Raw genomic sequence first — 14,811 nt, 5'->3', positions numbered from 1 at the left:
TATGGCAGATACAGGGTTCGTACGAAAATTTCGGATCTAAAATCCCTGACTTTTCCAGGTTATCCCTGAACACTTTTTGGCAATATTCCTGACCTTTTGGTTAAATTTTTTGACATTTTTTTTATTATTTTAGGTCAAAAATTCTTTGTTAATGAGTGGTTTGGTTGACTAACTAAAATCCCTGACTTATCCCTAACTTTCTACGAAATTATTTAAATCCCTGACTTATCCCTGGCATATTCCCTCCATTTTACAGATCCCGGACTTATCCAGGTTATCCAGGTTCTGTACGAACCCTGAGATAGCGTATGCGCACTCGTTCTTTTTATCTAAAAGTTAAATTACCCTCCGCATGGTCACTTGCGTTGCCCTTCAACTCCCCCATTGACTACTGCGGCATCGTATATAACTCGATCAGCGTCGGATACTCACCTCCAACAACTGGACCGCGTCCAAAACGCAGCGTTGTGTTGAAATTTTTTCCATTAACCAGGCGGTCTCTGGAATAATAATAATAATCAGCTAGGCTAATACCCAAGGCACCACCTTAGGCCCTGGTTAAGGACGTTTGGCGCCCTTCCGTGGGAACGTTTACGGTTGGTGCGGGATTTTATAAAGCCGATCCTTCAAGAGGCTAGAGTCCTTAATAGGCCTTTCCAGAAGATCGCTACGACTGCCCATCTTGTTCTTGAAATTGTGAAGTCAAACCTATGTACGAATTCATTAGCTCTCTTTAGTGAGAGAGCTGGGGAAGCATTGTAGAATTGAGTAAAAAACAGTAAACAAGAAGGCCACGTTAATTTATAGAAAGGTCTATGGCGTGCACCATTGCGACCGGCTTCTAAGTTACCACTAGCACACTGCTTTTTCGTTTTCACCTATGGTCCTAGGCTGTTTGTCGGTACAGCCAGTGTGCTACGATTGAGACGGTTCATCACGTCCTTTTCCCCGTTTCAGTATGTTTGCCTTGTCCTATTCGGTGTTTTTCATTTTGTTAAATTGAATGAGCAAGCACTATTATTATTCCGCGCACCTCACATTCGACATTCTTAACGATCTCTCTTTCAACTTTGAAATTTTTGTATAGTTTATTTGTAGTTCCTTATAATTTTCAATAGGCGCTTCAATAACACATCTTCAAGGAAATCACAATGAAGTAATATATCCAAGAGCCAGAACCTGCCGGTTACTGTTTATTTAGCGCTGGTTGAAATAATGGAAACTTTTCAGCTGTGAACAGAACGTTGTGTTTTTGCCAAGCTTCAATATGTCAAAAAAGCTACCTGGTTAAAAGGGAACATTTGTAGATGTTGTAGAGGTGAATAATTTCCATTATTTTAAAAAACACTATATAAACAGTGATTTGCAGGTCCTGGCTCTCGGAAATATTTCTTCTTGGCGATTTCCTTGAAGGATGATTAATTGAAGCGCCTAATGACAAAATGCTTGTTTTATGATTATGGTGTGAAGGCCACATACACCACCTCCTTTATCTTTTATCCATGATTGAGAGCAATGCTTAAAATAGTCTCAACAATTTCTCTCAATTTCTAAATATAAATAAATATACCCTTTGTTAAACCAAGAAAATTATACATAAACAGTTTTAACTTGTCTTTCACTATAACTCTGTATTGAGAAAAAAAAAGGTGGCCGGGTATGGAACCTGCTACGCCAGAGTACGCGACGTGCCCAGTGGGGGGCGACAGTCACATATCCCCCTCTAAAATGAATAATTGATTTTAATTAAATATTGTAAATAAATTAAAATCAATTATTATTCACCACGTTTTGCAGTTTATACTGTAACATTATTTACCCCCTGTTTCAGTTAAATACAGTTTTGGTGTTAAGTATTGGCTTTTACTAAATCTATCAATTGTAATACCAAAAATAAATTTATTAAAAGCATGCTTCCCATTGCTTCGGGAGCTTTAACGTTTAAACATGTATAAAAAGAGATGAGGTTAATATTTTCGAAAAAAACAGCAAGTTGAAGACTAGGTTAACATCATGAGATTAACTATTCCGGAGGAAGATCCTTCCAGTCAATGGGCTGTTCGCCATTTTTAATCAGGAACTCATTTGTTTTAGAAAAATGTTTGCAGCCAAAGAATCCTCGACAAGCTGAAAGTGGAGATGGATGAACTGTCTTTAGAATGTGGTGTTTTTTCTGTAAGAGACTATTTATAAATGCTCTGCTGCATAAAACATAACGATTAAAAGATTATTTTAAAAGTCACCTTATTGATTAAATCCGCTTTCTTTTGCGCGAAAGCTCCCCATAACAGAAAGACAACTTGATCTAGATTATCACTGATGTGTTTAATTACTGCGTCAGTTAGGTTTTCCCACCCTCTATCTTTGTGGGAGTTTGCCTGTCCACTCCTGACAGTCAAACAAGCATTTAAAAGTAAAACTCCTTGCCTGGCCCATCCACTTAAATTTCCATGTTTTGGTATTTCAAAACCTTCAATATCTTGGGCTAATTCTTTGTACATGTTGAGTAAACTTAAGAGGGGGAAAAGCCGGTTAATAAAAGAGACTATATCAAAGTAAAAGTGTAACAGTTACCTAGGTGGAGGTTTAATTCCTTTCAAAACACTGAAAGCTAAACCGTGGGCTTGATTTGGTCCGTGATAAGGATCTTGACCAAGAATGACAACTTTGATCTGAAAAGTGTTTCCAAAGTTTTAGATTTTATGCCAAAAGCCTTTTTATCATAAAGAAATTGGCATACCTCATCTAAAGGACACATTCTGGTCCAGGAAAATACATTTTCTGGTGGGGGATAGATGGTATGATTTCTTCGTTCTGTTTCTAAAAAGTTACTAAGCTGAAATGAAAATTTCCTTAATTAATTTGTTTGGATAACAACAGAATTGGGACATTATTAGACATACATTGACAAAAAACTCCTTTTGAAAATGATTTTCAAGAGCTGAGAACCACGTGACTCCAATGTTTGAGGACAGAGCAGTATATTTCTTGGAGTACAACAGGATTCTAGCCTTCATTTTCTTGTCATTTACTTCCTTCTTTTGTTCAGGTGATAGACTAATACTGTTTGACATTCCACTATTATTCTCTCCAGCGTCGCTATGTTTCCGCCGTTTCGACGGCGGTGTACTTTCCTAGGGCATGCAGATTTATAATTATGTAAAACATTTGACATATTTCCATGTTATCTTTGGAACAGTTAACATCTTCTAGTACTTGCATGCGTTTCTTGATACCAAAGTTTAAATTTAAAATGAATGTTATCTTACGTTTTTATCGTTTGATAAAACTTTGAAAAAAGATTGAATAAGTGGTTGTTTTCTCATTTTGGAGGCTTTTAAGGTTTTAAATTGGGGCAAAACATGCAAAATCAGAAATCGTCTGCTTTATTAAATTATTATTATTTTTTTTTTTAGTATAGATGGGATCATTGAGCTGGGACCAAATGGAGCATAGAAATGTCATAGGTAACTAGAATCATAGAGAAAGAAGCTGCCGTCTATGGCCGGGCATATACCTATTAGATTTCTATGAAATAGAGGAAATCTGATAGAACAAAATTTAGCTTAAAATCTGAAAAGTTATCACTCGACGATGTTGTCATCTATCTCTAGCGGTGGGAATCTTTAAAGCCTGAAAGCAAAATCCACGTATATCGGTCTAATTTGTGGATTTTACTTCCAGGCGACGTTATTTCGCGCGAAATTGGCGCAAAATTTGAAACCAAGAATTAGGCTTAGCAAACTAAACGCGTCTCGAAGCTACAGTAATTAATTAGACAAAGCAATCCCGTACTAATATTGTCGTCTTCGCAATGTAAGTGGTGCCTTGGGTATTAGCCTAGCTGATTATTATTATTATTATTATTATTATTAACCCATTGAGTTGGGAATATTAATCTAGAGGTCCAATCAAAACGTCGGATTTCAGTATTTCGCGAAACAAGTTTTTAAAAATAAGAATACTGTCGTCTGCTCCCATCGGCGTCCCAAATGACGAGAAAACGTTATCATTTTACCCGTGGCGCCGTCTATCTCTCAATGGTTCGTTCAAATAAGACGCGTTTTCAAGCAAAAAGATTTTTTTTCTTCAAAATAATGGATGGCGCCACGGGTCATATGATAACGTTTGCTCGTCATTTTAGAGCAGACGGCACATCCGTATTTTTCAAAAACTTGTTTCGCGGGGAGCAGATTTGATTGGATCTCTAGATTAATATTCCCAACTCAATGGTGTAACCCTCCACTTGGAGGTGGGGAAGGGGATGAACCGGAATTCGATACAATATCCGGCTGGTTTTTCCGGTCGGTATTCGTCGGTTTAAAAATTATCTAAAAAGTCTGTGACGTAAGTTGTACCCAAAGTGACGTAATTCTACGCTTTCACCATTTTTTCAAAAGGTGGCGCTAGTAGTCGTGGGTTACGTTGAGAAGACGCGTTTTGAAAAGGATAGCTTTCCTGGATAATCTTTTATTTGTCTATGGACAAAGTATATTAATGTAAAAATATTATTTTTAATAGGCTATTTTAATTGTTTAATTAACACCATAATGGGTCGAAAAGTTTTAGTTAAAGGTTGTGTTAATACCGGTAGAATCAAAAATATTCAATGCATATTAAGTAAATGTATAGAAATAAGGAATAGAAGGGATCTATCTGAAGCAATGATTTAATATTTAAATTCCTAGTTAAAAGACCGACTTTAGTAAAGAAATGGCTTGAGGCTATAACGCAACTTGATTCGACACCTGGGCTACGTTCACTGAAGCTCAACGGTCTCAACGTTGACAACTATTTTTCACTAAACGGTTTTTGTAATTTCCGGTTTTGACGTCACGTTGGCAACGTTAGCTCAACAAACTCAACGATTGAAAGAGCAGGGCTACGTTCAGTAGCGGTCAACGGAAAAAAAAACCCGATGGATTTGATATATTCCACCGATGAGCTTTTTCGTCATAATTACGTCGTAATTAAGTTGCTGAACGCTTATATTCAGTCATCGATGTTTTTTAAAATGACGTAGCTTTTATAGTAGTTTTACGTCAGTAATGACGTCAGTCATCGGAAAAACCGACTCTTCCAGCCGATGACTTCGGTGAGTAACCGATGACTATCGTGACGCCAAAACCGGAAACTCGAAAAAGCGTACAGTAGGAAACCGATGAGCGCTGCTGAACGTACCCCAGGTTTCTTCGTTGTTAAACGGAATCGTGACGTCACAGCACACGGAAAGGCTAGCTGCGGACGGAACAGCAGACGATATTTTATAAAAATTACAACAATCCTAAAAAAAAAGCGTTCAGCAAAAGTTTCAACGGAAAACGCAAACGTAAGACCGTTAAGCTTCACTGAACGTAGCCTATGTCCACAACAGGAAGACTCGATTTGCAGGGTTTTTTTTATCAGTCTGCTTATCGTGAAAACACGAAAATAAAGAGTACTCTCAGGTAAAATGCAGTGCCAACTTTGCAATTCCCGGCTTGGAGCTCGGCTTGAGTACAAACATACCAAAAGATACAACATAATAATACATAAATGAAATCAAACTGAACGAAAAAATAGTGTTGATACATGAAAATTGCAACAAAAAATGCAAAGTAGATTTAGAAAAATAGTAAAGCACGGGGCCAAGTAGTTCACAAATAGAATTAAAATATAAACCAAATAATACAAATTACAAAACCTGGGAATTAACAAGTACCTATCCCAGTAGACTGAATATTTAGAAATTTTGAGCGGGCTGGGGATGGAAGTTTATTAAGTTTAGTGGTAAGTTTTGCGAACCGATTTTGGGCTTTTTGGAGTTGAAGTTTATCAGATTCTAAGCGCAGAAGGAAGAATGAGAACGGTGGCCTACTACTTTTGTTGTGTTTTTAATTAGTTAACTCTTAACTATATTTTGTTTGATTTGGTGTCTAAGGCCTCTGGCTAACATCATTTGTTCTTTCTCAAAAAAAAATAATTCATTTTATATTTTATCCCCTGATTTTATAATTCTGGACGAAGAAGCACTGGAGATTTAAATTGTGGAGGAAAATCGTTTCCGATCGCGACGCGAGTTTTTTCCCTTTTCCCTGAGCACGGCCAACTTTGATCACGCGCTGTTCGCGCTACTACGGCCAACACATTCGTCGAAATTCCGCGAGCAAGGATTTTCCCCCTATAAACTGTACTATAATGTGTAGGAGGTCAGCGCCACGCTCGGTGGTTATATTGTCTTCAATGTAAAAACTATACTAAAAATAATAATCCGCTAGGGGCGCTGACGTCATACACATCTTTTGCTCATAGGTTAACACAGAAACGTCAACGAATGGGATGGCCGCTGTAGCGCGAGAGATGCACGAGAAATCAAAGTTGGCCGTGCCCTGAGGGATGTCAGAAAAAGGGGAGAAGAATGTAGCTGGAAACGCTCGTCTGGCTAGGCGAACGTGACATATATTAGGCAGTGAAGTAAACAATTTATTTTTAGGGCTAGGTATATCAACTTCCACCACCTTTTTTTAAAAATTAAAAGTCATGAACATGGTCATTCACAATTATTCCCAAAAAACCAGCAAATTCGCAGAGAATAACTTATTCAAAAGGTATTTTTTAACATATTTCTTATTTGTTGTAATTGCCATAAAGGTATTTTATATATTTTAGTTGCTTACTGTATTCACTCAATTACAGAATCCAACCTTAACTGTCTATAAAGAATTTATAGAAGAAAATAATGCCTTCAGTTTTTTCAAAAGCGTCGAAATTCGACGAAATTTCATACTTTGGACGGCCTAATCAAATAATTGTTGCTAAAATAATTTTATCATCGACATCAGTTATTTTCACGTTTTTTGCATGCATCCCATCAAAGATAATATAACTACGTACCCTAGATTCGAAATCAAGCTCCTTTCACGTAACCATGGAAGTACTATAATTAGTCCATGACGTAACGCAGGCTCTTACTGAGTTCCCGGCGGAAGTTGGAAAAAACTGCCTCCATGGAGCTGGCAGGGCTACCGACATCTAGTTAAAACGTAGAGTTTTAGTGAAAATTGCGCCGTGGTTTTTGACATGCAGTTTTCAAGATACCAGATATTTTTGCGTTATATTGTTTTAAAACAATAATGGATCATGCCTGTAGCTCTAAAAATGTTTCTAAACGAAAGAAAACTAATATAATCTTGGGTTATCTATTGAAATTCCTTATTTCTCACCCTGCTATGGAGCCCGATTTTTCCGACTTCGGGCGCGAACTCAGTAAAAGCCTCACGAGAAAACGCACCATCGAGAAACGCCGTGATTTCGAACCTAGGGTACGTAGTTATATTATCTTTGATCCCATACGATTGCATAATTTGAAGAAAACTATTTGGTCATGAAATAAGCACAGGACACTGGACATTGTCCCATAAATTTTGCATATGTCCGATAACTTTTCAAAATGTTAGGGGGATCATTGGACATTTTGTCCGATAACTTTTTCAATAAACTGGGAATGTTTTTTCTACAAAATTAAAATATTAACAATTATTTTACAAAAAATGTGAGAAAGTACCGAGTTACTGAAGTTGATACTTGATAGTCTATTCTGTAACTGTGAGTCTGTGCTGTGGCTGTGCTAAAGAGAGAGGGATGGCCGCCTGGCGGGCAGTGGCGGCCCGGGGCATAGAAATCTCATAGGTAACTAGAATGCTGCCGTGTAACTGGCAAATGGCCCAAACGCCGTGGCAGACGACGCCAGATCTCAGCCAATCAGAGCTCAAAGAGCGGTTCTGCCAAGAATTTAATGTCACCGGAGAGAATGACGTCACCTATCTCCCGCTATAGTAACGGAACGAAGGAGGATTATTAACCTCCTTGGCGGAACCACTCTACGGCCTCTCATTGGCTGAAGGTTCAAGGCGAACTGGCGTCAAGCTCGGCCGTAGGCGGCAGCATTCTAGTTACCTATGAGATTTCTATGGCCCGGGGAAACTGTGTTGGAGCCTCAAATGCAGAAGCAGAAAGAGGCTTCAGTATTATGAATAATATAAAACCAATAAACGCGCTAGTATAACTAATGAACATTTAAGTCGATGTATGACTATTATTTTACATGGTCCTTCCCAAAGACTATATATACGCTTCGCTTACTAGACAGGCATGTTCCTAGGAAAAACCTGTTAACACCTCTGTAGCACTGTAAAAGCTGGGTTAATATTTGGACCCGCGGCTAGAGGCGCCACTAGTAAGGGGGGGGGGGCTCAAGCTAGGGGAAAATTTAGACCAGCGTCGAGATGGAGCCACAATCGGTATGCAAGTTGAGCGAAGCGTATATATAGTCTTTGGTCCTTCCATAACAGATTTTCAGTCAGAAAAATCTATTACACAGTGGTTCAAAGAAAAAGGAAGAAGACTTGCCTGTAAAAATTAGTTCCTATATTTATCAAAACTAACTTTGCATAGATCTCATTTTAAATAAATATTAAACTTGTTTTTCAACTCTTTTTACTATTTTTTTTAAGGGGGGGTCACTGGACAAATGTCCGATAACTTTAATTTCTTATTTCCTGCCCTGTTTACATTGATTCAGGAAATCATTTACCGGCGTTTGCAGATAAACTAGCTTTTATTTCCAGGTAGATGGCGTCGCGTAGCCAGAGGAGAGTTTCCGGTTATAATTTTCTCCCCTTTTTCGGACTCCTCCCCAGTTAAGAGGGAAAAAACTCAAGTAGCGCTCGAAACAAGTTTCCCCCACAAATTATATCTCCATCAATAAGTCCTTCGTGTAATCAAAAACGCGCACTATCTATTCAATGGAAGGTACTTTAAATTTTAAATCGAAAAAAAGGAAATTAAGTAATACATCCACTATATCAGCAAAAATTTCACGAAACCATGAATGCTTACCACTGATTTTCAAAGACCTGAATGTTTTCGTTTTGCAAAGTGGTTTAATAACGAAATTTAGACATAAAATATTCACTGAGAACATTGAAAAGTTTGGTGGAAAAATAACCAAATCACTGGTTAAGGATACCACTCATGTCATAATAGATGATACACTTCAGTGGGGTACATTTTGCAAGATATCAAAGTGGGATGAAATACTATTTAATAATGTATATATTCTTAAATCTGAATGGCTAAGCAGTTGCCTTAAAGATAAGGCCTTATTAAGCACAGAGGGATATGAATTGAAACCATCTAAGGAAGAACCAAGTACCTCAAAGCAAACTCCTAGTGTTTCTACGTCTACTCATCAAAGCCCTAGGGAGATTAAAGTATATTTAGAATGAAATATTAAACTATCTGATTATAATCTTGCGTTTTTCTTGTAGGTTTCGGGTTTTGCATGCTCTAAACCTTCCGTAGAAAAACACAATTTCAATAAGCACATTACTGACAAACTGGAGATTTTATCTGAAATGTACAAAAATACCAAAGATCATTGGCGCGAATACGGTTACACTAAAGCTATTAGTGCTCTGAAGAAATATCCTGGAGAAATTACCACATATGAGGTAACTTTAACCCTCGTATTTCTGATTTTGTAAATGTAAATATTAAATTTTTAATGGACAGGAAGCAAGAGCACTGCCAGGAGTCGGAGAAAGATTAGCGTTGAAAATATTAGAAATAATAGAAAGTGGACAGTTACGAAAATTAGATGAAGTTAATGAAGATGAAAAAATTAAAGCCACTAACCTCTTCACACAAGTTTGGGGCGCTGGTCCATCAACTGCAGAAATATGGACGCAACAAGGTTTTAGAACACTGGATGATCTGAGGGAGAAAGCAACTTTAAATAAACAACAAGAAATAGGCCTCAAACACTACCATGACTTTTTGGAAAAAATGCCCAGAGAGGAAGCTTCTCAAATTATGGATATTGTAATATTTATATTATGCGCTTCAATAAAACCAATTCAGCAATTTGCTAGGAAGTGTTAATACACAGATCCTGGATATACAATCTACACTTATATGGTCCTTGCCATGTATGGATTGTAGATGTTTTTTTAGCTAGACAGTCTAATCTCTTAATCAATTGGCGCTTAAAGGGAATATAACCCGTAAATCTACCTTGTACAGTGGCTCCAAACATTTCTAAAGCCAAAGTCCATAGCGACTAGAGCTGCAAACACCAAATACGTGAGGTTATATTCCCATTAAATAAAACATATTCAAGAAAATTGCCAAGAACTAATATTTCAGAGAGCCAGGACCACCCCCTTTCCTTTTTTTAAAACAAACTTATGGTGTCAGCCAAATTCCTTAGACACCAAAAAGAGTCCAGACCTGCATGTTATGGTTAATGCTGGGCTTGTTGAATTAATGGAAACTTTTCACCTGTAAATAGAACACAGTATTTTTGCTAAGCCTTAATATGTCAAAAAAGCTACCTGGTTAAAAAGAAACACTTGTCGCTTGATGACTTATGCCTAAGGTGGTGACTTGAATATTAGCCTAGCTGATTATTATTAAAGTTTCCATTATTTCAACAAGTACTATATAAACAGTAACATGCAGGTCCTGTCTCTCGGAAATATTACTTCTTGGCAATTTCCTTGAAGATATTTTATTGAAGGGTCTAATAACTAAAAATATTTTGTCCAGTCCTCAGATTTTTGGTATGTTTAGCAAGTTAAAAGAGAGGTTTTTATTGAAGCCCCTATTGCAATACAGTTTTATTCAAAACTTATTATATAAAATTGGTTAATTTTAGGTGAAAGAAATTGCCTTATCTTTGCATTCGGGTCTAGAAATAATTGGTTGTGGTTCTTTTCGGAGGGGAAGGTCATTTTGCGGCGATATCGATATCCTTATATCGCATTTAAAAGAAGAGCTGAAATCCAATTTTTTGAAAAGATTGGTTACGCTGTTGCATGAAAATGGTAAAATAGTGTCACATTTTTAGGTAATGAATGTAAATTGAGCTTAAATTATTTTACAGGTCTTTTAACTGATGATTTAACCATGCCAGATTCAAAGGAAGAAGGTCAACGTAGCAAGTACATGGGAGTTTGCAAATTGAAAGGAGATAACAGAAAGTATCGCAGAATAGATCTTTTCGTGTCCCCAGCTGAAGAATTTGCCACTGCATTATTGGCCTACACTGGGTCGGGTCACTTCAACAGATCCATGAGACTACTGGCAAGAAAAAAGGGAATGGCGCTGTCAGATCAGTCTCTAACAACTGGGGTAATAAGAAAAGTATGTCTTAGACTCACTTTGAGACAAATTGAAGGGTCTAAAGGTTTTTTTCATCAAATTTAGGGCACTGAAAAGATTCACAGTGGGTGTAGACTAGACACTCCCACTGAAGAATCTGTTTTTCATCATTTGGGTTTAGAATATCGAACTCCGGAAGAAAGGGATGTTTAAATATCACTATTTTAACTATAATATGTACACTTTTTAGATTATAATTTATCAATGTTTTATGTATAAAATTATAAATTTTTAATGAAATGCTAATAAAGGTTTAATTATTTACAAAATTGCAGAATTTTGCATTTTATCGCGGATGAAATTAAAATGATACTGATACTATCAAAAGTGACATAATTAATTATGTCACTTTTGATACTATATATTATATAACTTTTTTAAATACTCAGGTAGATAAATGCATCTTCTTCTCAGCTGGTTCCATATTTTCACAAATGTCCTCGAATTTCAAATTATTTAAAAATGAATCGTCTTCATCGTTAATCATAAAATAATCTTCCAGTGTAGTTTGCCCATCTGATTTTTTATCCTCCCTTGGCAACGTGACAGTATCAGAATCTTTAAAATTATCCTTGCTAAGCCCCACTTTACTTAAAATCTCTAGTTTCTCTTGTACCATAGGCCAAATGTGGTCATCGCTAGTACCCTCAGCAACTAAATATTGAATTATTACCGAATCTTGTTGACCAATTCTGTGAACGCGGTCCTCGGCTTGAGTTAAAATGCCAGGGTTCCAAAACAGTTCAGCAAAAACAACAAGACTAGCTGAGCTTAAATTAAGGCCAGCGTTGGCTGCAGTTATGCTAAGAAGCGCCACTTTGCACGAATCTACTAACTGAAACCGATCGCAGTTTAGTTTCCTATTTTCTGCCGGAGTGGTTCCATCTATTCGCATAAAACCCACACTATTCAATGAAAGCATGCGACCAATTTCGTCTAGAACAATTTTATGGTGGGCAAAACAAAGGAATTTGTAGTCAGCTTCCAATATATCTTTCACATAATCACACACAGCTTCAATTTTAGCCGCCCCCGTATCGTTGAAATATTGAAGAAGTACTCCTCTTTTCTCCATACCTTTTAAATCAACATTGGCCATCTCTTTCGAGTAAGCTTCAAAGTGTTTCTTATTGAATTTAACTTTGCTTGGATCTAACATCACCACTTGCCTTCGCTTTGGTGGCAACTGAGTCATTACTTCAGATTTCAAACGACGGATCATTATTGTTTCTTGCAACATTAGATTAAGTTCAGTCATATTCGACGAGCCACTGAAATCCCAGCCAAACGTTGTAGTCTTTCCAGCGCAGTAACGGATCCCATAGTCATTCAGATTTCCAAAGAGGAAAGGCTTAACCATGCATATTTGAGTATAAAGCTCACTGGGTCGTGATAAAGCTGGTGTTCCAGAGAGTAACAACACTCGTTTGGCATGCCTACAAGCATTCTGGGCAGCTTTAGTTCTGGCAGCTTTGTAGTTTTTAAGGAAATGACTCTCATCAAAAATTATGACTTGGAACATTTTGGCTTCAATTTCAGCTTTTTTACGCCCAAGAATATCTATATTAAAGAAATCTTTAAAACAAAAATCCTGAAATTTGGAAGATTGGTTAAGAATTCAAAAATCCAGTAAATCGTCAAGAAAATCATAAAAATCTCAATTTGATTATCAGTTTTTAAATCTTTCGCACTATATTAAAATATCGGGCCCCTCGAGTTAAAGTGCTGGTTAGAGATACACTAGAAAGAAAACTTACCGTAGCTCATAATTACAACTTTTCCAAAATCCATGGATGATTTCATATTATTGACCATAATGACATCTGACTTTCGTAATGAGGGTAACCAGGTATGAAACGCTTCCAACCACGAGTACCGAACCTGGAAAATAAAAAAAATAAATTTATTATTAACTCTCAGGTACCTACAAATACATCAGCAAGTTTTTTAATTTCTTACCGAAGAAGGGCACACTACTAATAGTGGCCATTCCTTTATGTAATATGAGGCAATGGCAATTGATTCTATTGTTTTACCAAGCCCCATATCATCAGCAATTAAGACTCGACCACCATGATTAATCCCAAAATATACGCCAGTCTTTTGAAAAGGCAACAAGGATTCCTTTAATTTTGTATCTAACATCGATATATCTGCTTCTTTGATTTTGTGTTCTGTGGGCGCATTTTGGAAAATCTTCAAAACACCCAAAGGCAAAGGAGAAAATGAGACAATGGGACTGATCTCGGTAAGTGCTTTCACCAGCTTATCATGATCTTCGATAGCAAAATTCCAAGTTTTGTCCTGCATTTCATAAGTTCTACTTGGAATGGTTTTAAAAGTATCTAATACTTGAACATTGTAGGGAACAAACACTTTGAACCTTTTCCTGGATATCAAACTAAATGATGCATGCAAACGTTTTTCTGTGGCTCCAAAAAAGGTTCCAACATCTATTTTAGTATTGTTGTTGGGCCGGAATTTCGCATTTCCCGTAAATGTCGGTTTTACGCTAGCACTTGCTTGTAAGGAAATTGGTTTTGGCACATTATTTGCTGAAACAGGCACATTATTTGCTGAAACAGTCACAGTTGAATTATGGGACTTACATAAATTTGTAAGTTTAAGACTTTCACTTTTGTTATACGTGTTACAGTTGTGTGCGGCTGATACAGAGTTTTTTTGCAACCCATTTGAATTTCCAAGGCTTAATCCTTTACTTTTCTTCTTTTCTAGCGCTTTCTTTCGATTTTCTTCAATCCTTTTTCGTTGTTCCTCGGTTAAAACGGAAGGTTTTGGTTGATCCATTTCTTAGAAGTTAGAACTTCTCTTGTAAAGAAATTTAGAGAAACTACTAAGAAAATAATTATTTCGTTATTTGGCGCTGTTTGGAAAAGCTCTATGATTGGCTAATGGCTAGAGGCTCTTCACAGCGCATTCACGCGTATATCTACGCCCAAACCTCGGTTTAAATTTTTAATCCAATAGAAAATTCGTAATGGTGTTGTCTGCTAAATGAGTTGACGCGGGAAGTATAATTTTTTTACTAATATTTATTTATTTAATTAATTAAAGAGTGGTAAAATACGCTTTATTTATTTAAGAACAATATACAGGTTGTCAAGCTATACTTATCTTTTGTGCAGCCCTACAGTGAGGTTAGTGAAGATTATACAGTGACATCAAAGAATAGTTAAAACAATAAAGAGAAAATTTATGTAGTTGAACAAATATATTAGATATTATCAGGGTACAATGGGTACGTTCAGCAGCGCTCACCGGAGTGATCGGACTCACCGATTTGTAATCGCTGACATCGGATTCCTAGGTACCCTAGTAACTGTCAACGGGAAAAAAACCCGATGGATTTGTTTACTCGATGAGCTCTACTGAACCGATGAGCTTTTTCGTCATAATGACGTCGTAAGCTGAACCACGGCCAACTTTGATCTCTCGCGCTACAGCGGCCATCTCATTCGTTAACGTTTCTGTGTTAACCTATGAGCAAAAGATGTGTATGACGTGAGCGCCCCTAGTGGATTATTATTTTTAGAATAGTTTTTACATTGAAGTCAGTGGTGTAGGAACCGGGAGGGGCAAGGGGGGCAA

At 37.0% G+C, this 14,811-nt stretch overlaps 3 protein-coding genes across 8 annotated transcripts; 1 reads left to right on the top strand and 2 right to left on the bottom strand.

Moving 5' to 3' along the window:
- Window positions 1-1,879: 1,879 nt before the first annotated feature.
- On the bottom strand, window positions 1,880-3,382 carry LOC149936638 (uncharacterized). Its single transcript, XM_090180974.1, has 6 exons — window positions 3,270-3,382; window positions 2,904-3,134; window positions 2,741-2,836; window positions 2,575-2,672; window positions 2,244-2,511; window positions 1,880-2,173 (listed from the first exon to the last, which is right to left on the bottom strand). The coding sequence occupies exons 1-6, from the start codon at window positions 3,324-3,326 to the stop codon at window positions 2,024-2,026; spliced, it is 900 nt and encodes a 299-aa protein (XP_090037100.1). The 5' UTR covers window positions 3,327-3,382; the 3' UTR covers window positions 1,880-2,023.
- Window positions 3,383-8,693: 5,311 nt separating this feature from the next.
- On the top strand, window positions 8,694-11,479 carry LOC149936637 (DNA polymerase lambda-like). Of its 3 annotated transcripts, XM_090181511.1 has the most exons (7): window positions 8,944-9,042; window positions 9,122-9,251; window positions 9,309-9,491; window positions 9,553-9,861; window positions 10,697-10,865; window positions 10,925-11,184; window positions 11,248-11,479. In XM_090181511.1, the coding sequence occupies exons 3-7, from the start codon at window positions 9,396-9,398 to the stop codon at window positions 11,353-11,355; spliced, it is 942 nt and encodes a 313-aa protein (XP_090037637.1). In that variant the 5' UTR covers window positions 8,944-9,042; window positions 9,122-9,251; window positions 9,309-9,395; the 3' UTR covers window positions 11,356-11,479. The 3 variants fall into 3 exon arrangements, with proteins under 3 accessions (XP_090037636.1, XP_090037635.1, XP_090037637.1); XM_090181510.1 differs by having other exon boundaries at window positions 8,694-9,251; window positions 10,925-11,172; XM_090181509.1 differs by having other exon boundaries at window positions 8,699-9,251.
- Window positions 11,480-11,537: 58 nt separating this feature from the next.
- Marcal1 (SWI/SNF-related matrix-associated actin-dependent regulator of chromatin subfamily A-like protein 1) lies at window positions 11,538-14,176 on the bottom strand. Of its 4 annotated transcripts, none has more exons than XM_090181506.1 (4): window positions 13,812-14,176; window positions 13,162-13,757; window positions 12,960-13,083; window positions 11,538-12,762 (listed from the first exon to the last, which is right to left on the bottom strand). In XM_090181506.1, exons 1-4 carry the CDS (start codon window positions 14,008-14,010, stop codon window positions 11,588-11,590), a joined length of 2,094 nt encoding a protein of 697 aa, XP_090037632.1. In that variant the 5' UTR covers window positions 14,011-14,176; the 3' UTR covers window positions 11,538-11,587. The 4 variants fall into 4 exon arrangements, with proteins under 4 accessions (XP_090037632.1, XP_090037633.1, XP_090037634.1 ...); XM_090181507.1 differs by having other exon boundaries at window positions 13,162-13,778; window positions 13,839-14,176; XM_090181508.1 differs by having other exon boundaries at window positions 13,839-14,176.
- Window positions 14,177-14,811: the final 635 nt, after the last annotated feature.

The sequence above is a fragment of the Leiobunum rupestre genome, chromosome 7 (assembly GCF_980474605.1).
Source record: "Leiobunum rupestre chromosome 7, qqLeiRupe1.1.hap1, whole genome shotgun sequence".
Classification (NCBI taxonomy): Eukaryota; Metazoa; Arthropoda; class Arachnida; order Opiliones; family Sclerosomatidae; genus Leiobunum; species Leiobunum rupestre.
Note: the sequence above shows the minus strand (reverse complement) of the source record. Positions and strands in the feature narration are given on the sequence as shown.

Excerpts from the sequence above, each read along its gene's own strand:
- LOC149936637 (XM_090181509.1), top strand. The coding sequence starts at position 8,784 with ATGGAAGGTACTTTAAATTTTAAATCGAAAAAAAGGAAATTAAGTAAT. Across the intron at positions 9,862-10,696 it reads CTTCTCAAATTATGGATATT|GTGAAAGAAATTGCCTTATC; the intron begins GTAATATTTATA and ends GGTTAATTTTAG. Across the intron at positions 11,185-11,247 it reads CAACTGGGGTAATAAGAAAA|GGCACTGAAAAGATTCACAG; the intron begins GTATGTCTTAGA and ends CATCAAATTTAG.
- Marcal1 (XM_090181505.1), bottom strand. The coding sequence starts at position 14,010 with ATGGATCAACCAAAACCTTCCGTTTTAACCGAGGAACAACGAAAAAGG. Across the intron at positions 13,084-13,161 it reads TAGTAGTGTGCCCTTCTTCG|GTTCGGTACTCGTGGTTGGA; the intron begins GTAAGAAATTAA and ends TTTATTTTCCAG. Across the intron at positions 12,763-12,959 it reads AGTTGTAATTATGAGCTACG|ATATTCTTGGGCGTAAAAAA; the intron begins GTAAGTTTTCTT and ends TCTTTAATATAG.
- LOC149936638 (XM_090180974.1), bottom strand. The coding sequence starts at position 3,326 with ATGAGAAAACAACCACTTATTCAATCTTTTTTCAAAGTTTTATCAAAC. Across the intron at positions 3,135-3,269 it reads TTTTATCAAACGATAAAAAC|GAAAGTACACCGCCGTCGAA; the intron begins GTAAGATAACAT and ends TGCATGCCCTAG. Across the intron at positions 2,673-2,740 it reads GAATGTGTCCTTTAGATGAG|ATCAAAGTTGTCATTCTTGG; the intron begins GTATGCCAATTT and ends AACACTTTTCAG.